General features: G+C 58.3%; 1 protein-coding gene across 7 annotated transcripts; it reads left to right on the top strand.

Annotated features, from left to right (window-relative positions):
- Positions 1 to 919: 919 nt before the first annotated feature.
- Positions 920 to 20577, top strand: CBX7 (chromobox 7). Of its 7 annotated transcripts, none has more exons than XM_023589959.3 (7): positions 920 to 1069; positions 2910 to 3062; positions 4148 to 4191; positions 10860 to 10925; positions 14333 to 14399; positions 16734 to 17085; positions 17405 to 20577. In XM_023589959.3, the coding sequence occupies exons 2-7, from the start codon at positions 3051 to 3053 to the stop codon at positions 17560 to 17562; spliced, it is 699 nt and encodes a 232-aa protein (XP_023445727.1). In that variant the 5' UTR covers positions 920 to 1069; positions 2910 to 3050; the 3' UTR covers positions 17563 to 20577. The 7 variants fall into 7 exon arrangements, with proteins under 7 accessions (XP_023445727.1, XP_004447900.1, XP_004447901.1 ...); XM_058308821.2 differs by lacking the exon at positions 920 to 1069 and adding an exon at positions 1829 to 2045; XM_058308822.2 differs by lacking the exon at positions 920 to 1069 and adding an exon at positions 1855 to 2045 and having other exon boundaries at positions 17408 to 20577.
- Positions 20578 to 20809: the final 232 nt, after the last annotated feature.

The following is a 20809-nucleotide window of genomic DNA, read 5'->3' as shown; positions in this document are numbered from 1 at the left end:
ATTCATACATGTGCATACATAAATGACAAGCGTATAGTAAAAGTTGTGAACTTACAAAACAAATATTCATACCATCATACAGGGCTTCCATCCATCCCTCCACCACCAATACCTTGACAACCTGCATTCTTACCAAAGTCTAAGCATATTTGACATCTTCACCTTCCTCTTGAAGAATACAAGGATCTGAGAACACTTTAACTCCACTCACCCAAGCTATATGCCATTGCTGTCTACTTTAAATCTGTTTCTATCCAGAAGACATTGTCCTTACTGTTTTATATTATCGATGTTCTGCATTGTTCTTTATTCCCTATTGCCTCAGACTTCTGTCTGTGATCGTCCTCCTGCCTGAAGTTTCTCTGGAATTTTCTTTAGGGAGGGTCTCCTAGTGGCAACCTTAGTTTTTGTATTTGTAAATGTTATCATTTCAACCTTATTCTGGAAATATCTTTTCACTGGGTACATAAGTCTCCCACGACGTTTTCACTGGTTATAGAATTCCAATTTGATATTTTCTCTCGAGACATTGAATGTATCATTCCGCTGCCTTCTGGCTTTCGTTGCTCCTTATAAAAAGTCAAGTGTAAATCCCTCATTTCCTTTTTCTTTGTGCTATATGGAGGTGCTTGGATTTTACTCCGAGGGCACTAGGGAGCTACGGAAGGTTTTAAGCAGGACAGCGACTCAATCAGATCTGCATTTTAGCAAGCGCTCTCTGGCACCGTGTGGACAGCGCTTCAGAGGGGATGGCAGCTTAGGGAGACGGTTGTTGTTCCAGTCCAGAGAGACGGGGGAGGAGCCAAGCCTGGGGGTGTAGAGGTGAGGAGGGCAGGGCGACCTGAGTCCGGGTGGGGAGGCTAGAGCGGCAGGATGTGGGGATCAGTGTAGGAGGGGGTGGGACGACGCCCTGGGCCCCGGTGTGGATGAGCGAGGCGCTGTTCACTGAGGTAGCGAAAACCCAAGAGGGTGGCCCTGGTTGCGGGAGGAGTCGTCGTCCTGGACCTGGAGATCCAGTCATTCCACAGACGGCCGCTCAACATCCGCTAAGGGCCAGCTCAGGCGTCCCGTGAGTGGGGGGACCCCAGGCCGCCTGGCGGGCAGCCGGCCCCGCGCGCCCTTTACGTCCACCGCGGCCAGCCCCGCCGCGAGTCACGGCCTCGGCTTGGGGCCTGGCAGGCAGCGGCCGCCCCAAGTAGGCGCTCCTCGACCGTCTGCGGCCGGCCGGCTGGGTGGGCGGAAGGATGGACGGTGGAGGCACCGGCTCAGGAAGGCCCCATCAGGCCGCCCCGGCGCCGGGATCGAGAGAGGACTGGGTCCCGCGGCGCCCCGACGGGCCGGGCAGCCTTAGCCAGCCGACCTGCGGCCGCTCGAGGGTCCGCGCCCGGCCCGCCGCCTCCTCGCCGAGAGGCTGTTTCCTCATCTGCTCTATAGGACAATGCCCTTCCCGCCCTCCGAGTCCCCCGCCGGTGTGGAGGAAGCGTCTAGGTGCTAATTAACACGTCCCGCCTCGGGGCGGGGCGGCGCGCGGGGGCGAGCGGAGCGCGGCGGCCGGCGCCCGCGCCAAATAAGTCCCGCGGGCCGGCGCCTCAGATAAGCCGCGCGCGTTTTATCTCGCTCCCCTGCGAGGCGCGGAGCCAGGCTCTCGCGAGGGCGGGGCCGGGGGCGGGGCGAGGGCGGCGAGGGGGCGGGGCGTGACCCGCAGGGCGCGAGCCGAGCCCCCGCGGGCGGCCGCGCGCTCTCCGCCCCCTCCCCGCGCGCGCTCTCGCGCCGGGGAAAACGTTGCGCAGGTTCAAAAATGGAACGTCGGCGGCGTGAGGGAGCGCGAGGGGGTGTGCGCGCGTGCGTGTGCGCGTGCGCGCCCAGGCGAGGGTGACGGGGACCCCGCCGGCCCGAGCATCGCGCGCCGCAGCCGCGGCCCCGCAGCTCCGCCCCTGGCCCGGCCCGGCCCCGGGCCCGCTCGCCCGCCGCCCCGCATGGAGCTGTCAGCCATCGGCGAGCAGGTGTTCGCCGTGGAGAGCATCCGGAAGAAGCGCGTGCGGAAGGTGAGGCTGCCCGGGGGCGGCTCCCCGGCCCCTTGTGGGGTCCCCTTCTTTCCCCAGCACTGCCGCCTCCACGCTGGAGGCGAGGGGGAAGGTGGGCGGGGGCCCAGGCAGCCCCGCGCTGCTGCGCCCGACTCCCCACCCCGTGCCTCAGTTTCCCCTGCCCCCGGTGGGCAAGTAAGATAAAAGTTATCGCCCCGGGATGCTGGGGGCAGTTGAACCCGTGAGAGTTGGAGAGAAGGATCGGGATGTAGGGTTTCTGTGCGCCACCCTTCCTCGCCCACCCTAATTCTAAATATGGGGAGACTGAGGCCCGAGTGGAGGAAACGACTGGCCCAGTGTGTTGATGGCAGAGCTGGGTCTCGAACTCGACTCTGTGCTGTTGGTACCTAGTCCTTTGAAGTTGGAGGCGGAGCTTTGGAGAAGCCAAGCCCTGAGCGATCCCGCCCCCTACCCTCGAGCCCGCCCCCTGCCCCTGAGGGTTTTCCAGCTGGACTTTGACCTCTTCCTATTCCTTCTTCCACCCGTCCCCCGCGTACACCTTCTTCCGCCAGCCCCCTCCTCCTCCTACTGGCCCTCCGGCCTCGCCCGGGATTCTTTGAAGCCGCCTACAGCGCTGGCGCATCTTCGAAGCTCCTCCCCCTCGGCTTTTGCCTCCAAAACACACACCCTGCAATTTAAGGAGGCGGCGGTTCTGCTGGGCTCAGGACCCCGCCCTTCGGGGCTGGTCTTGGCGGGGCTGGCTTCGGCAGTCCTGGTCTGGCTCTGCTTTTCCTCTGCACGTGTTTGCCGACGGGGCTCGCATCCCTCATCTCCCTCGTGCAGCCTCTTCCGAGGCCTGAGAGGTCTCTTCCTCCCATTTCACAGAGGCAGAAACCGAGACCCAGGCAGGGGAAGTGGCCTGCTGAAGGTCACACAAGTGTAGAGATGGAGGTAGAGCAGGAGCTCAAATTGGCTGACTGCTGACCTCTGTTTTGAGAGAGAAATTCAATCCTGGCTTGGTCAAGGATGAGGGTCAAGGTGGGTCAAGCTTCTTTTCTATCCCCAACTCAGCTCAGGATTGAGTTCTGCCTTCCGGTTGGGGCGTCCCTCCCTCGTCTCCCTTGCCCTGGGGTCTCCTCGATTTAAGAGAGTATTAATTTAGTCCACAAAACCTGGTGCTTCGCATGCAGTGTAGCATGAAGCAGGCACAGTGATGGGCCGCCTTCTCCAGCAGAGCTTGAAGGGTTGTGCAAGAGAGTGAGGTGCTCATACCTTGGGTCATTCACTCAAAACCTATTTATTGAGGATCTATTATGTACCAGGCTCACTCCAAGCTCCAGAGATACAGCCCTTCCCCCAAGGAGCTGGCCTTCTGGCAGGGGAGACAATGAATGAGGAAATGCAGACAGATGCCTCCAGTGGGGACGTGTGCAGACATAGAATTGCAAAAAGGTGGCCAAGGACATAGTTTGGTCCTAAAGTTCAGGTGTGGAGGGACTTTATGCATCTGATGGGGTTGGACTGGAAACTTTCTAAGGCTCCTATTGGCTGTAGAAGGGAGAGTCCTGGCTTTATTTTCTAACATCTGGAAGGGTGACCACACTTTCTGAAGGAAGGGTCTTTGCCAGCCCTCTCTGGCCAGGGTCTTTTGAGTTGAGGGCTCTAAAGTCACTGGCCTGTGGCCTCAGGACAGGGTTGACAGGGCTGGAGCCATGGGGGAAGGGAAGGAGGAATTTTCTAGCATTTGAAGTTTTCCAATCTGAAAAAAAGAAAAAAGAGTTGTGGTCTTGGCCCTGGGACTCTGGCCACGCACATCCCCCTTCCTGGCCTCAGTTTCCCTGTGTGACATGAAGAGGTTGGGTCTTGGAGCTCCTGCCATGATAGCCCCAGAGGTTTGAGGCCAAGTGTGCTCCTGTGTGCCCGTGGTCCAGGGTGGTCATGAAGCAGCCAGATTTGGGTCTCTCTGGGTTGGCAGGAGTCTGGTGGAGGGTGCCCAGATTGCGTATGTGTGCTGGGGGGCAGCAGTCTGCAGAGGGAATATGGGCTGAGGTCATTCAGGCCTGCCTGTCCTGGAGTGGCTGTCACACCGATGTCATGCCTCACTGTCTCCTCTCTCTCCTCAGGGTAAAGTCGAATATCTGGTGAAGTGGAAAGGATGGCCCCCAAAGTAAGGATCCTTCGTATGTGTCTGTCAGCCTGTCTGTCCATCCCTCCTCCTGCCTTCTGCCCCCTCCCCTGCTGGTTTTTAGCCCCAGTCACTCTTGTAATTGGCCAGCTGGCCTTGATCAAGTCATCCCCTTCTCTGAGCCTCAGTTTCCCTTCAGCCAGCTGAGGGGCTTGGAGCTCCTGAAGGTCAAGGTGGGCCATCAGCCTCTCTTCACTCCCCACCCCCCTCAGGTACTGAGCTCCAGCTTCCGGTTGGCGCCTCCATCCTCTTGTCTCCCCTCCGTCTGGGTATCTGGGAGGCGGAGGCCCAGCATCTTGGCTTCAGAGATGGCTGCTGGCCAGTGCAGGGGCCCCCAAGGCACAGCATGTACTCCAAGTACAAGGGAAGCTCACGGGGGAGCCCGGGAATGCGCAGGGCCATGTAGGGGCAGAGCCCGAGCCTGCCTTGCCTTCGGACGGCGCTCTCCAGGCTCCAGAGCAGATTCCCCTGCAGCTTGGGAGGTAGGTGTGCTTGTGATCTCCGTGGATGAAACAGGCTCAGAGAGGGTAAGCCTTAGGTCACAGAGCATGTGGAGGCGGAGCTGGGGCTCGAGCCAGTCTTCCCTGCTTCCGGTGTCTCCTCCCTGCCTCCCCAGCGTTACCATCCCAGAGCTGAGGGTTTGGGAACTGGGTCTAAGACCCAGGAGGTGGCTCCTCCTCCCCTGCCAAGGTCCTGCGGGGAAGCATCCCTTCAACTGGAAGTTGCATGGGGAGGGAATGAGCTTGTTGTGGGGTTCCCCATTGGTCTCTGGGTACCCTGCCCCCTGTCCCACCTCCTTGAGACTGACTCCTGGAAACCCCCTCTGCCCAGAGGGGGGTGACCTAAGGCTTACTCTCTCTGAGCCTGTTTCATCTACAGCAATCACTGTGGGGTTGACCCACAGGCAGCCCGATGGCTGGGGTTGGTGGCTGCCGGTAGGTAAGGCACACATCCTCACCTGCTGCCCCTGTTCTCAGGGGCCAAAGGAGGATTCCCTCCTCTGCTGAGCTGGTCAGAGGTGGGCTTCAGGCTCCATACTGAGGGAGGGAAGAAGTGAGAGGAGAGGAGGAGCGTGAGGGGCAGTCAAGGAAGATTCCCGGGCAACGCCACTCCCCTTTGTGGCTCCTGCTCGCGAGTCGTGGTGACCAGTATGCTGGCCTTTAAGGCACCGTTTGCTCTCTTCCTGCTCTAAAGACTCCATCTTTTGAAATAGTTCCTTATCTAAACAGAGGCCCTTGTTAATTAAAAGTTACCTCCTCCATTTTTATTGATTGCGAATGGACCCATCAGGCCATAAGAGTTTCACTCAGGAGGAGGAGGACTAGAACCCCCTGCACAGCCCTCGCTCTTTCCACTGGAGAGACAGCCAATTTGTTTGATTTCTTACTTTGCTGAGACTACCACATGGGCCCTCGTGATGCCTTTTGTGATCCCCAAATGGGTTCTGGAAGCCCGCTTTGACCAGATGGCCTACCTGGGGACCCCTTTCTGCTCCCACACCCTTTGTCCTGGGCTCCAGGCCTGGTTGCCCTCTTGGCAGTTCCCTGCCCTGGCCTCTGCTTCCTCTTCAAATTGCATTAATAAAGCCTCCTTGGACAGGTTGTTGTAAGGATTATATGATGGATATAAAGTGCCTGGTTCATGCTTAGTAAATGTTTGCTGTTAGTAGAAATCTAGACAGATAGGTTTCCAGGTCTCTCTGTTTTTCTCCAGCCAGGAAAGACACCTGGGGGCGGGGTGGGGGAGTTCTGTTCTTCACAGGAGCTCAAAGTAGTCTCAGAGATTATTTAGATAAATGCTCCCTGTCTTCAGATGGGGGGGGGGTGGCCATTCCAAGGACATAGCTGCTAGCCCTTGTGCAGTGTGGTACCTGTTTGATGCTTGCATGAGGCAGGTAGGGCCCATGCAGGGCCCACTTTGTCTTCAGTCTCTCCTCAGGGGGCCTTGCTTGGAGGGGAGGCCAAGAACAAGCAGGGAGCTGGTGGTCACCTAGACTGCTTCCTCCAGGCCTGAGAGCCTCTGCAGGTAGGGGAGTGCTGGGCAGGGGGCTCATGACACAGTCACCGCGATGTAAATGAGCACTAGCTCTGTGCCAGGCCCCTTGAGCCTGTATATATGCCTTGCCAATTTTCTCCCCCAACTAGACAAACAACTGCTCTTCCTCCCCTGCAGGCAGGGCAGAGGGGCTATGTTGCTAGCTCTGGAAGGCTCAGAAAGGGAGGGACCAGGGGCCTGGGGCAAAGGATATTAAATCCACAGCGACTAGTGTTCTCAGAACTGCTGAGACCTCCAGATAACCCACCCTCATTTCAGCTTGCCCAGCTCCCTGCCGCCTCCTTGGGAATTCCTCCCTTCCTTCTCCCTGCCCTCCCCCCCCCCCTTGCAAATGCTACCCTAGGTTTTAGGGAGCACTGCCTGCCTCCGCAGAGCCTTATTAATCATAGTATCGGCAGGAACTGGTTACCAGGCTATCAATCATTCAATCATTAAGCTCCCAGGATGAGCCAGGCATTGGCTTGTTTTTTGTTTTTTTTCCCCTGAACTTTAAAATATATATGTATTTTTATTTCTTTTTAAAAGATACTTAGGTTACATAAAATGTTACATAAAAATATATAAGGGATTCCCATATGCCCCACTCCTCACACCTCCCACTTTTCCCTACATTGACATCTTCTTTCATTAGTGTGGGACATTCATTGCAATTGATGAGCACATTTTGGAGCACTGCCATACAGCATGGGTTATAGTTTACATTGTAGTTCACACTCTGTCCCACTCCTTCCTGTAGGTTATGGAAGGATATATAATGTCCTGTATCTCTCTTTGCAATGTCGTTCAAGACCATTCCAAGTTATGAAAATGCCAATTGGCATAATTGCCTCTTAGCCACCCATTTTGCAGCTGGAGAGACAGAAGCCCAGAGCAGATAAGAGGACTTGCCCAGGATCATGCAGCTGAGATGGAGCAGACTGGGACTTAGGACCGTGGGCTGTCTGACCCCAGGCATGGCACCTACCTGTGGGATACCCAGCAAGCTCCATGAAAGGTGGCCCAGAGCCTGTCTGCTGGCCTTTTGGCCACTTCAGTGGGGAGTGTTCAGGCTTTGGAGCCAGCCCAGCTTGGTGGAGGAAGCTTCTGCTATCGCCCCCCGCCCCCTGCCCCACCACTCCCCGGCTGAGTTAGGAGTCCTACTTGGTATTCCTTGTTTCAGGCAGTTTAGAGCGGGGCCCTTTGAGGCCAGGGCCTCATTTTACAGAGGGGGAAATAGAGGTTGAGCGACTTGAGGGCTTAGTCCTGGCTCACACAGCTGTTAATCCTACCGAACCAAGCCTCGTGCTTGCTTCTGTCTTGCATCTGGCCTCTCCCTTGCTGTGTGACTCTGGGCCAGGTTTTTGCGCTCTCTAGGCTTTTCAAATTGATTTAATTGCTTATTTGCGTTATTATGTACAACACCACTCTAAGTGCTTTCCAAGGTTTTACACCTCTAAGCCTCTCGACAGCCCCAAGGGATAGGACCGTTAGTAGCTCTGCGGAGGCCGCACCCAGGCCGTCAGGAGCTGAGCCTGCCCGGGTGCTCCTCGTCTGGAGCAGCCTTCCGTTGGAGTGGGGTGGGGGTGGACCTGGCTCTGCTGCGGACCGGATCCGCCCGTCGCCCAGGCGCCTGCGTCACACCTCAGCAGCGCCCCCTGCGGAGCAGAAGCCTGCGGAGGTGGGGGCACACGCCCTGCAATGGCACGCCCCCCGCCCCCCACCCTGCGCACAAGGGGTTAAGGCGGCTTGTTTACAGGGCGCGGGGGCGGGGCGGGCGGTCACGTGGCCGTGTTTATCTCGGGGCCTCGCTGGCCCCGCCCCCGGCCCCTATTGGCTTGCGGGGTAGCCCTCGGCGCGCGCACCCCCTGTGCCTGCGCGCGCCTGCGTGCAGCGGCCTGGCTGCGGGAGCCGAGGGGCGGGGAAAAGCCGGGGGGCCCGCCCCTGCCCCGCCCCCGGAGCGCTCCCTTCCCGCCCAGCTGGCGTCGCACGCTTCAGCAGACAGAGCGGGGCTGGGGAGGCCGTGGTGGGCGGGCGGGAGACCCACCCGCACGGCCTCGCCGCTGGGGACCCCACCGACCCCGGCTCCTGTCCTGCCTGCGCCAGGTTGCTCGCGAAGCGCGCCTTGCTGGCTGTGGCCCCTGCGGAGGGGCGCGTGATGCCCTCCGCTTTACCCGGGACGGTGTCCGAGAGGTTAAGACACTCGTGCAGCCCCCCCCTCCACCCCCAGCGCGGAGCTCCGCCAGGCCTCCTGCAGCCAAGGCCGATCACCGGCTGCCCCAGGCCAGAAACGGTCCCCCTTCTCCGGCCTTTTCTGGGCATCCGGTGTGTGCCAGCCCCGTATCAGACAGAGACGGGCATCAGTCAGACAGCGCCTTCCCGGGGACCTCCCAGCCCGGTGGGCAGCCAGGCACAGTGACAGGTGAGGGACTCGAAGGTAGAGGGTTGCTGGGAATCGAAGTTCCGGTCTCAGCCTGGCCACGCACTGGCTCTGTGTCTTGGGCACCATGCTTGCTTCCATGCTTCGGCTTCTTCATCTGCAAGCTGGGAGAGTAAGAGAACCTACTTCCTAAGGTTGCTACTAGCAATGGAGGTTTCTGGGTGGGAGTCGCGCTGGTGCATCTCGCTTTTATTGTGGTGGTGGTGGTGGTGATGAAGATGAGGTAATTGAGGTCCAGAGACGGGTAGGGATTTGTCAGAAATCACACAGCAGCTAGTCGCTGCATCAGCAAAATATGGGGCGTCGGGAAGGGGCAAGCAGTGGGTAAGTGGTCAGGGCAGAGAGGACTAGAACATTGTAGAGACATTTCAACCGCTAGAGAAAGAGACAAGGAGAGGCATATGGCACAGGAGGAACACAAAAGCCCCTTTCCATATCAGTGACAGTTGTGAAAATATATCCTTTATTTTGAGGAAGAGGGAGTTAGCTTCTCCTAGTTTGGGTTTCACCCAATTCAGTCTCACTTGCATTTCAGCAGGGGTGAGTGAAACTCTGCAGGTGACTTCAGCAGCCATTCCAGAGCACGTGGGGCCCAGGACCTGGGCAGGGCACTCGGGGAGGAGTTGCTCACTGCAGCCAGGAAGTCAGCTGGATTCGTCAATAATTACGGCAGGTGCCAAGCGCACTAGGAAAGGCTGTGGGAGGGCAGCAGAGGGAAGTGTTTATTCTGCTTGGAGGCAGCTTGCAAGGGGGCATCTGGGAAAGCTCCAAAGACCTGGCTCTTAAAGGATGACTTGGGAGTTCCCCGAAGGGACAGAGCATTCCAGAAAGATAGCACAGCTGCACAAAGGAAGCTTGAGCTGGAAGTGCAGCACAGGGATGAAACAAGGTTCCTTTGTTACTGAGTCCCCTGAGCCTAAAAAGGGCCTGGCAGGAAAGAGGTGTGTGGAAGTGTTAGTTGAAGAAAGGAAGAAAGGATTTTTGCCCTCGGGCAGCTTGTTGTTCAAGTCTAGCTAGTTAAGTGCCATATGAGATGTCCCAGGATGGTCTAAGACAAAGGTTTTAGCTCAGCTGATTAGGGGGCAGCAGGGGCAGGGAGCGCTGCCCATCCTCTTTCTGCCTCTAAATGGGTCCCTGACACCTATTCATTGTGATCCGAGCACTGGCAAAGCCTCTGGCCAGAATCATAGAATATTGCTTTGTTTTTGTTCCTACATATGTTTTAAGTTTTAAACACTAGCATCTGTTTATGATGAGTGATACGGGTTTTCCATTTTGGAGGTTATATACATTTGCTTTAAAAATAAAAATATTTTGCTTTAAAGGTAGACACTAAGTAAATAAAAGCGCATGTAGAGAGAGGTTGGGGCAGAAGTCACCACGGTGGTGCCACAGATACCTGAGCTCCAGGACAGCTGCTCCATCACTGCTGGGCTCTGCCCCAGCAGGGGGATGCTCTTTGGTGTAGGGGTAGTGGAAGATCCCTGTGAGATACTCAGAGAGGCCTGCCATCGGATGGCTGAGCGGTTCGGCCACTAGACATTTACCAAATACCAGGAGGGTGCTAGGCCCAGAGATAAGGGAAGCTTACACCCGGCCAGAAGATGTCCGTTGGGCCAAGCAGGCGATGCTGGGGCTGGACTTGATGGGTGGGGAGAAACAGCGACAGCGGCAAACACGAAGTGCTCCCTGCACGCAGGCTGTGCAATAAACACGTTTAATCAGCACAGGAATCCCTTACAGTTGGCCCAGAGACGTTCAGTTCAGAACTTCTCCATTGTTCAGGAACACACAGCTAGCAAGGGGCAGAGCTGGGATTTGAACACGGGCAGTCTGGCTCCAGAGCCGCTGCCCTTTCCTGTGCTCTCTTGCGTCTCCTCGGAAGGGTGTCTGGGGCTCACAGGGGCCTGCTGTGTTCCAGGCACGATGGTCTATGGTGACCATGGACCCAACAGGAAGTTGGACACCCTCATGATTACCATGGGGGCGGGAAAGGTGCTCAGAAAGAGGGGCCTTCTGGTGGTTGGGGGCCTCGGGAGGCCCCTGGCTCAGCCTGGGTGGGCCGACACTGTTCCTCAGAATAGGGGCCAATTACTCTGGGCCAGGAGGGGGCAAAGGCCAGCAGACAGTGAATGCCAGGTGAGAGTGGGCAGCTCTGACCTCTTGTTCTTCTGCCCAGGTACAGCACGTGGGAGCCAGAGGAGCACATCCTGGACCCCCGCCTCGTCATGGCCTATGAGGAGAAGTAAGGGGGCCTCGTCCTGCCTTAGGGCCAGAGCAAGGGGTTATGGGGCGGGGTTTCCAGTGGGGGCACTGGGCAGAGGTTACAGCTGGGGGAAGGTGCTAGATGCCAGGTCAGGGCAGCTGAGGGCCCCATCCCTTTCCTGTTGCCAGGTGTCATTTGCCACTTCCTTACCCTCCCATGACTCATCTCTCTGCTTTAAAATGGGCCACCCCTACTAACACCTGCCTCGATACCCTCATAAGGCAGGGGTTTCAGTTGTGGTGCAGGGTGTAAAAATGCTTCACAGAAATGTCCTGTGTGTGAGGGGCAGCAATATCAACAAGTCAAGTGCTGACAGAGCAGAGGTTGATTCTCCCTGGAGATTCTCTCACCAAGAGAAGGAAAGTCTGATGAGCCCAGGAATCAGCAGGGGAGGGAGTGTGGGCCCTTGAGCCAGGACATCTGAGTTCTGGCACGTCACCCATGGCCACTTCCTGGCGGGTTCCGCAGGCCCGTGCTTACCTGCTCCGCAGATAGGCGGTGACGGCACGTCTCGGGAGGGCCTTGGACTCAGGTGTCACTGCCTTGGATGCCCTGACTGCCGCCTTCCACAGCAGCCCTGGCCCCGTGGTAGCCCCCAGCCCTCCACCAATGCCACCTGGCGCAGGGCGGGACCATCCCACAAAATCCTTTCTACTTGCTCCTTACAACAGCCCCCTGAGGCAGGGATGAGGGTGTCATTGGACATGGCAGCAGCGGCTCTGGGAATTTGTCCAGCAGCCTCTCAGCTGGGAGCCAGCACCTGGGGGGCTCCGCCAGGGCTCCTGACCTCACCCCGGTGTTTCCTGCTGCCCTTGTCTCTGTACTCATTGCTTCCCCCCACGAGGTTTCCTGGTACTGGTTGAAAGGAAAAGATGTTGCTGTTATTTCCTTTAAAAATCAGGGTGCCTCAGTTCCACAAGCTCCTTTCTGGATCCAGGGTGCTAGGTGAGGACTTGCCCCAAAGGGTTGTGACAGGAGAATCTTGCAGCTTGTCCTGTAGTGTGGCAAGGAGAGCGTTGGGAGGGCCATTGGCCTGGGTGAGAATCCTGGCTCGGCCACTCACCAGCCATGAGGTGCTGGGCAAGGCCTTTCCCTCTCAGCCTCAGTTTCCCTATCTGTGAAATTCCGGTCATCTCCAGGGGCTCATGGGAAGCAAACATAGGTGAAGGCACTTTATAAGTCATTAAGTGTGGGCACACATGTGCCAGTTACCTTCCGATAGATGGTCATTTGGGGTCAGCTGGTTCAATTTCATTTGTTCAACAAATATTTATTGAGGGCCTACTATGTACCAGGCACTGTTGCAGGTCCTGGGGACACAGCAGGGAACAAAACTGACAAACAGGAGGAAGGGTGGGGACCACTGAGGGGGTGTGGAGGCCGCTGAGGGAGGCCTGGTAAGTCCTGGTAGAAGATTTTACGTTGAACAAGCCCATACAGACTATAGCTAAGGAATGAATTAGGAGCGTGGAGCCCCTGCAGCCCCACTGTGTGAGTTTTGGCTCAGTCCTTGTCTCTCAGCCCTGGTGAAAAGGTGTCCATTGTTAACACCTACTTTGCAGGGTTTTTGAAACTCAGAAGGGGTCTGGCAAGAGCCTCAGTCCTGCGGGCTGGAGGGGTCGAGAGGGCACTGAGAAGGGGGCCCTGCGCTGCAGCCCTGGACGCTGAAGAACAGAGGCCCAGCGTGGACAAAAACTAGGCCCCAGGAAAGCAAGGGCTAGATGGACCCCCATGCCCACCTCCCCCTCTGCCCTCCCACCATGCCATGCATGTGTACACACACACAGACACCACAGTGTGCAGGGCCAGAGCAGGGCACAGCAGGTTGGCAACTGGCGTCTTGTGACCTGGCCCCCAGGACTGCCCTGCTGGCCCCTGACGGGGACCCCAGAGACCTGGAGCCTGACCTTGACTTCATGGTGCCTGGCCGGCCTGGGCCTGGAGCTCAATGCACTTGCACCAGAGGCAGAAACTATCAGAACTTCGGCATTGGGCAAGTGACTTACTCTCTCTGTGCCTCAGTTTCCACAGGTATAAATGGGAATAATAATAGTGCTCCCTTGTAGGGTGAGGATTAGAGCGACTGGAGCAGTGCCTTGCACACAGTGCCCAGTGTGTGGGGATGGTGATAATAGGAACCAGTAGTCCTAACAATGGTGAAAAGCCATATCACTACTGCTGTAATGGTTTTCCCCCAAGGCCCTTCCCTTTTATCCCGCACTCCTTCTTCCTCTCCCCTTCTTTTTCTTCTCTTTTCTCTTTCCTTCCTTTATTATTTCAGCCTTTCCACTTCCCACTCTGATGAATACAAGGCACCACTCTTGCTCACCAGAAGAGGAGGAGCTGAGGCCCAGCTGGGAAGGGATTCCCTGGCTGCAGATGCGGAACCCGAGGCCTGGGGTCAGGGTGGCACTGGGCCTGCAGGAGCGTTTCACTGTCTCCTGCTTCAGGACGCCGTGGTGCCTGTTGACAGTGCTGGTTCTAGGGCCCCACCACCGACCTGTGTGTGTCCGCGGCTCCCCAGGAGACCCCAGCCTCTGGGCTGTACTCTCTGCCACCTGGAGAGTGATGGGACCTCTGAAAGGGATGCCCCAGGGCCCACTGGTTTCCCCTGGGCCAAAGGTCCCACACCCAGTGAGGGGTGAAAGGACCGGCTCTTTCTGTGGCCACGTGGCCTGCAGAGCATAGGACCAGAACACGCCGGAAGAGGCAGAACAGAGTGGCTCCTTCCCACCCCCGTTTGCACCTGTACTCGGAGTCTCCGTCGTGTTGTCCTGTGTATGTGGTGTGGCCTGCCCAGTGCCCTCAGGTGGGCCTGGTGTTGTGTCTTGGTGTGTGGTACCCACCAGGTCCTCATCCAGGCTGGCTTGTCACCCTGTTCCCCGCTAGAGGACCCGACAGAGTAGGAGCCTGCCCCTCTGCCAGGTCCCCAAGCTTCACACTGGGGAGAATCTGGGCAGAGCTTCAGCCACAGAGGGACTCGCCCTTCTCAGCAGCTCTGCTGGGGCATCACAGGCTCGTTGATCGACAGGTTCCTACGGTCTCCTGGAGGAGAGTGGAGACTCGAAGTCCATCGTGGGGGTGCCCCTGCCCCATGGCCCTCGCATGACCCCGGAGCCCAGTAACGCCCCCCAGGTTCTTGGAGCGCCTCCCTGAGTCCTCATTGTCAGCTGGGAAGACTAAGGCCTTGGTCTTGAACACCTGGCCCTGTTGTTACGGCATCGAGGGATCCATGGGGAAGAGCCCCTGCCTCAGGATTGGGGACTGGCCTGTGGAGGGCGCCCCCTCCTTCATAGACTGCAGAGGGCTGGGTGCAGTGGGTGCCTTGCTTTCCCGCAGATGTCACCAGTGTTTCCTTTTTTTCTGCTCTCTGCTTCACACCCCAGGGAGGAGAGAGACCGAGCGTCGGGGTATAGGAAGAGAGGCCCGAAACCCAAGCGGCTTCTGCTGCAGGTAACGCGGCCTGCTTTGTGCCTCCTTTCCTCGGGGTGCCCTGGCCCTCCCCAGCACCAGTGGGGCATGGTGGGGGTGGGGCAGTGGGTGGGTGAGTTTGGCTGGAAGGAGTTGGGAAAAGCTGGAATGTGGGGCAGATGCCCAGGGAGGACAGCCTGGGCAGAGGGAGGGTGGCACATGGCTAGTAGAATCCTAGAATTTTGAAAGCCTTTCTGATGCTAAAGGTCTCCAACACACAAAGTTGTAGTATTTGAGAACCTGAGAAACAAACTTTAGAACTGGGGAAACATGGGAGACTGGAATTGTAGAATCCGAGAAACGGAGTCTCTTAGAATCCTGGAACCACAGCCTTGGAGTATTAGACTGCTACAAACGTACCGTTTTTGAGTGGGAAGAAACTCAGAGGCCTCCTCTTCCAATCTCTGTCGGGGATCCGGTCTCAGTGACATCCCAGGGCGCCCGGTCTTGGGAGCACTCTGCGGAGCTGACAGGTTTGCAGTGGAGCGCAGTGGAGCTGGAGGTGGTGCAGGACTGTGACTCTAGGCAAGCCTCTGCTTCTCTGAGCCGATAAGAACACTGCTGCCCTTAATTTAAAAAGGCCCACTCAGGTATTTGAACCCTAAAACCAAAGATTCTTTGCCCTCGTGCAGTGTGGCTCTGCTGAGCCTCCTGCTTACACCTGAGCCTTCCTCCAGAAGAGGTGGCCTCGCTCTAGGTGGCAGGCACGCTCCCGGGGGTTTGCTGTGAACTGACGGGGTCCTAGGGAGCAAAGTAGCATCTGTCCGACGTCTGCACGTGAGGCTCCACGCCCTCCTTCAGGGACACACGCCTTCCTCCCGCCCCCTAGCCCGTAGGGCAGGTGTGTTCATTGCTGTGCGATAGATTACCCCTCGGTGCAGCAGCAACATAGAGCAATAAGCACTTATTCTCTGGTGTCCGTGGGTGGGGAATTCAGGGTGCTTTGGTGGTCCTTGTCTGCAGTGCCCCCAGGCCAGGGCTGACAGGCTAGAGGACTGTGGCACGTTGGTGCTGGGCTGAGTGGGCCCCTAAATTCCCCCAGAGCAGAGGATCAAGATGGAGGCCAGGGAGAGGGACCCAGGGACTTTCTCGACCTGGTCTTGGGAGCTACGCACCACTGCTTAAAGGGGGGAGGGACTGCTCAAAGGGGTGACTTCTGGACGGTGTGGGTCTCCCGGGTTGATCCTAAAAGTTGGTGACTTCAGTTTCTATGAACTTTTGTGGATGAGGCTTGGGAGGCTCGGAGTTTACTCAGGGTGCCTTGACAGGGTTACAGCCAGAGCTGTCCTCAGCACTTCTGGATCTCTTAGGAGCTGTGGTTCTCTCATGATGAGTTAAAGAAGGACAATGACAACTGTGCCTTGTGGCATCTTAGGAGGGTTTACAGAGCTGGTGGCAGCCCAAGCCAGGTGGGCAGTGTGGTTCTGGCTCAGCTGCGTGGGGCGAGCCTTCCCAGCCTTCGCCATATTATTCATCTCTCCCGTCTCCATACTTGCCCCCTGCCATGACAAGCGTTGGCCTTCATCAGGCGAGTTCCCCGTTTGGAGATGTCTGACCTCAGAGGTCCCATCTGACAGCCTTGCTCTGTCTGTGAGCTCTTGGCCCCTGGTGGCAGGTGGCAGGTCCTGTCCCAGAGGGACCCAAGATCTCCGAACATCTTGGGACCAAGGATCTTTCTTGGGTTCATATAAATTCTCCCCAAAGTCAACAAGACAAATCCCCCAAAATCAGCCCTTGAGCGGTAGAGGAACATGCATTCCAGCTCTGTCCTAGCAAGGGCGAGGCAGGGAGCTGGAGGAGCACACTGGGGGGCTCGTGGGGAGCACCGTGCAGCTGCCAGCAGGGTGCTGCCCCAAGAGACTTCACAGTCCAGACTTTTTCGCCTGCCTCGCAGCTTCTCTGGCAAGCAGGCTGTGTCAGCTTTGGAGGTCCTTCTGTAAGTAAGACTCCTTTCTAAAAGGAAGACTAACTGTAGTCTACTTCAGAAATCCAGATTTGTCTTTTACTGGTCAGACTCCCCTTGGGACCTCTCGTCTGCTCCTCTGCTATGTGCCGAAGGCCCACCGTCTCTGGGCTGCTCACAGCCCACTGGGGCCTGCAGTGAGGAGCTGAGCTGGGCTGGTCCTGGGCTGGGCAGGGGCAGCTCTCTGGGGGAGGGTGGGGGTTGTGGTGATGGCTGGTTCTAGGCCAGTACCCATGGGGAGGAGTGGATGGGCAGATGGGGGGGCACCCAGGGGTGGGGGCACGGCATGAGCAAAGGCGCGCAGTGGGCGGGAGGGTGGGGCTGACCCGCCGTGCCCTGGCTTGCCCCCGCAGCGGCTGTACAGCATGGACCTGCGGAGCTCACACAAGGCCAAGGGCAAGGAGAAGCTCTGCTTCTCCCTGACGCGCCCACTCGGCAGCGGGAGCCCCGAGGGGGTGGTCAAGGCAGGGGCGCCCGAGCTGGTGGACAAGGGCCCCTTGGTGCCCACCCTGCCCTTCCCGCTCCGCAAGCCGCGCAAGGCCCACAAGTACCTGCGGCTCTCACGCAAGAAGTTCCCGCCCCGCGGGCCCAGCCTGGAGAGTCACAGCCATCCACGGGAGCTCTTCCTGCAGGAGTCACCAGCCCCGGACGTCCTGCAGGCGGCCGGCGAGTGGGAGCCCGCTGAGCAGCCCCCCGAAGAGGAGGGTAAGGGCCCCCTAAGTCCCCCCAGAGACTCTGCAAGCCGGAAAGCTTCCGTAGGTCATCAGGTCATCAAGTCCAACCAGCCCAGTGCCCAGAGAGGGCCTGCGGTGCTCCCCAGGCCATGGCCCCGGAGGCTTGGGCACAGAGCTCAGGGCCTTGACCCCAAGCCTCGAGCTTCTGGGAGACCCCGTATCCAGCCAGAGACTGTGGCCTCCGCAGGGACCTGGCTGGAGAGCAGGGAGGAAGGCCCGGTGGGCGGGGGCGTGGGGGCTGATCTGCGTGTTGTTGAGCTGTCCTGTCTCTCTTTCTCTCCTGGCTGCAGCAGATGCAGACCTGGCCGATGGGCCCCCTCCCTGGACCCCCGCGCTTCCCCCAAGTGAAGTGACAGTGACTGATATCACCGCCAACTCTGTCACCGTCACCTTCCGCGAGGCCCAGGCAGCTGAGGGCTTCTTCCGAGACCGCAGTGGGAAGTTCTGAATCAGCGTTTTTACTCTTTACTGTTTTCTTTTGGGCTTGGGGTGGGGACTTCCAGAGATGGGGAGGGGGCGGGGATGGGGTAATTATTTTATTTAAAAAAATACCAAAACAGAAGTAGGGGTTAGACCCCAACACTCTCCCACCCCTGCCCCTCCCTCTGTGAGTGGTGTTTACAGAGAGGTCTCGGGCGGTGGCTGGGGACTGGGGCTGGTGGCCTGGCGTTGCCTGTCAGGAGCTGTCGCCAGGGCAGCGAGGAGGGGGCCACCTTCCCCTGGCACCTCCTAACCCTCCTTCCCTAGAGACACAGCAGCTGGTTCCAGGAAGTGAAGGACACTTGGAAGCCCAAACCCTCTGCCTTGAGCAGCCCACCCCGCCTTCGGGTTGGTTTTTCCTTTTCCTTTTCTTTTTGATTCAGTCTTTGTGTTTAACTTCCCACTTTGGCTGTGCTGTGGGATGTGCAGACTGGCTTTGACCAGGAATGACGAGCCAGAGAGAAGGGGCTGAGAGAGCCGGGGCATGTGCCCCCTGTCCTGGGAGGAGGCTCCGGCCGAGCCCCCCGTGGTGGCCGGGCTGGAGCCTTGTGCCACGAGCCCCGCCCCCCCTCACCCCCCAGCTGGCACAGAACTGCCCACGTGCACCCACTGCTCAGCTGTGCACACCTTGCTCCTCACGTATGTCTCCAGATGAGTCCAGGTGGGTCCCAAACCTACCATTAGAAACCCCGACCAGGTGGATGTGGGTGACTCACAACACAAAGGAACACGCCCCAGGCACCCCACACTCACCCACCTTGCACGGCACCCCACAGCCTGGGATCTGTCCTGCTCAGTGTGCTCTCAGTTGTCGGTGGAGGCCAGGGGCCAGCCCTGAGGGTGCCCTGCCCCCCTCACCCCCCGAGGGGGGTAGTGCTGAGGCATGAAGTGCGCCCGCCCGCGGCCCTGCCCAGCCCCGCCTCCTGGGGGCGCTGGGTCTTTCCGGCTCAGGTGACTTTCCAGCCCTGCCCACCCCCTCAGCCAGCCCAGATGGGTGTGGGCAGCCTGGGAGGGAGCGCCCACTACCTTCTCAGGGCCGCCCTGGCTCCGGGCCACGCCTCCGCCTCCTGCTCTGTGCCCCCCCACCTGCATCCCGCGGCTGAGGCTGACCTCATTTTCCGGGGGGGGGGGGTCCTGCCACGTCTTCCTGAGGAGGCTGCGCACAAGCCCAGGCCCTGGCGAGGGTTCTGCCCACCAAGAGGGGCACTTGCTTTCTGCTTTGCACTGAGGTGCCCCATGGGCTGGTAGCCCCTGCCAGGGAGGAGTGACTCCCCGCCCCTCCAGCCGCATCTGGGAGAAAGGCCTGGCAGTGGGGGAGGGTATGAAAGGCCAGCCCCTGTCCCCCCTACCCCTCCCGGAGTCCTCGTGGAGGGAGGGTGTGGCCGGGAGCCAAGGCCGAGTGTGAAGTCCTTGTCGGTCCCCAAGCGCGTTTCCTGACCCTGATCTGCAGCCTCAGAAGGTTGGCAGAAGCTCTGCAGAGGCCAGGATAGGGTGACTTCTCACCCACTCCCCTTCTTGAGTTCCCAAGCCAAAGACAGCCTGCACCCCGTTTCAGTGTGGGGTGCCCTCTTGGCAAGATCCCCCAAACCCTGAGTCTCAGTCTCCCTTATTCCTCAATCTCAGTTGTCCAGGGTCAATTCAGTGCTTCCATTGGGGGATGGTCTCCTGCAGGATGACCTAGTCCACCCCCAGCCCAGGAGTTCAAGGGAGGGTGGGTGGGTGGGCCAGGGAAAGGGGGAGCAGCAGGAACTCCCACCCACCCAGATGTGGGGCCCCAGGGAGGGGAAGGAGAGACTTGCAGTAGGGGGAGGGGCTCTTCCAGAACAAGGGCTCCCAGCAGAGGCGGAGGCGCTCGAGGTGAGGCTGGAGGTGAGGCTGGAGGGCACGCGGAGCTCCTGGGCTCTTGGCCCCCTCCCGCCTGCTGACTGCGAGGCCTGGATGGAGGGGGCGTGGGCGGGGTCTCTCCAGCTGCATCTTCCAGGGGCTGCACCATCCCTGCATGTCTTGAAGCTTTCGGCCCCTGGCATTGGGATATGGCCAGCAGCTTCCAGTAAAAGCTGTAATCCCCTTCCCCCAGGGCCCAGGACCTCTTCCTGCTTCGTGGGCACTTTTAGAGAGCTGTTTGTGCAATGTGAGGGTTTGTGGTTGGAGGGACTTTTTTTTGTGGGGGGGAGGCAGTTGCGATTCTGTCAAAAGCAGCAGCCTCCCACGCAGTGCCCTGTGGCTCAGGGATGCTGGGTGCTGGGAGGGTGCACCTGTGGAGACTGCTCAGGGCAGCCGAGTAGAACAGGTGACCTCTGGGAGGGGCCAGGTACGACCTTGCCAGCCTCCTCCCAGCGCTGGGCATCCCAGTGGGCAGCTGGGGGGAGAGGAGGCCGGGTGGTTGCTGACGCCCCCTCCCACCCCCAGAGCCAGCCCAGAAGGCCAGTACTCACGGCGGGTGGTCTAGGAAGAATTCAGCCACCTGCCTTTCCTTCCCTCCACCTCCCACCCCAGTTTTGAATGTAGAGACCAGTCGGTACTTTGTCTTGTGCTGCGTGATGGGCTGAGGAGAATGTTCCATCTGGCCTCACAACTGCCATGGCTCTCAGCATGATGATCCCAAGGCCAGTTCTGCCCTCTCGCTCCAGGGAAAGGCGCTGTGCCTCTGTCAGCTGGGTTGGCTTTTGCTTTATAAATGGCCGGGCACTGCTGCCAGGCCTGAGCACAAGAACACTTCCTTTGCACAGAATGAGCTTCGGGCTTTGTTCAGACTAAATGAATGTATTTGGGGAGGGGTTGGGGACATGAGGTGATTGCAAGCACATGCCTTTTTTGAGTGAGTGTGCTGGGAGAGTCGAGTGGATGCAGAGCGTGGTTTTATTTTTGTACTGATATTGGTAAGAGACTGTATAGCATCTATTTATTTAGATGACCTATCTGGTAAATCGAGGCAAAAAATTGTTAAAAATACATTAAAGATGATTTAAGACAAACAAGAAAAGCTTTCTGGCCTCTGATCATTCCTTCTGATGGTGTTGCAGTGTCTCAAGGAATGTGCCCCAGGGGATTGAGTTCCCAGGTTTGCCCGTTGCTGACCATGATTTTGGGCAGCTCTGTTTCTGAGCCTTCCGTGCACACATGAGGATTAATGGGAAAGCGGTGGATTTCGCTGCAGTTGTCCTTGCTGTGTCAGAGGCCAGGCAGAGCCTCTGAGCGCTCCGACCTTTTCTCTT

The sequence above is a fragment of the Dasypus novemcinctus genome, chromosome 12 (assembly GCF_030445035.2).
Source record: "Dasypus novemcinctus isolate mDasNov1 chromosome 12, mDasNov1.1.hap2, whole genome shotgun sequence".
Taxonomy (NCBI): domain Eukaryota; kingdom Metazoa; phylum Chordata; class Mammalia; order Cingulata; family Dasypodidae; genus Dasypus; species Dasypus novemcinctus.
This window is presented reverse-complemented; position numbering and strand designations above follow the sequence as displayed.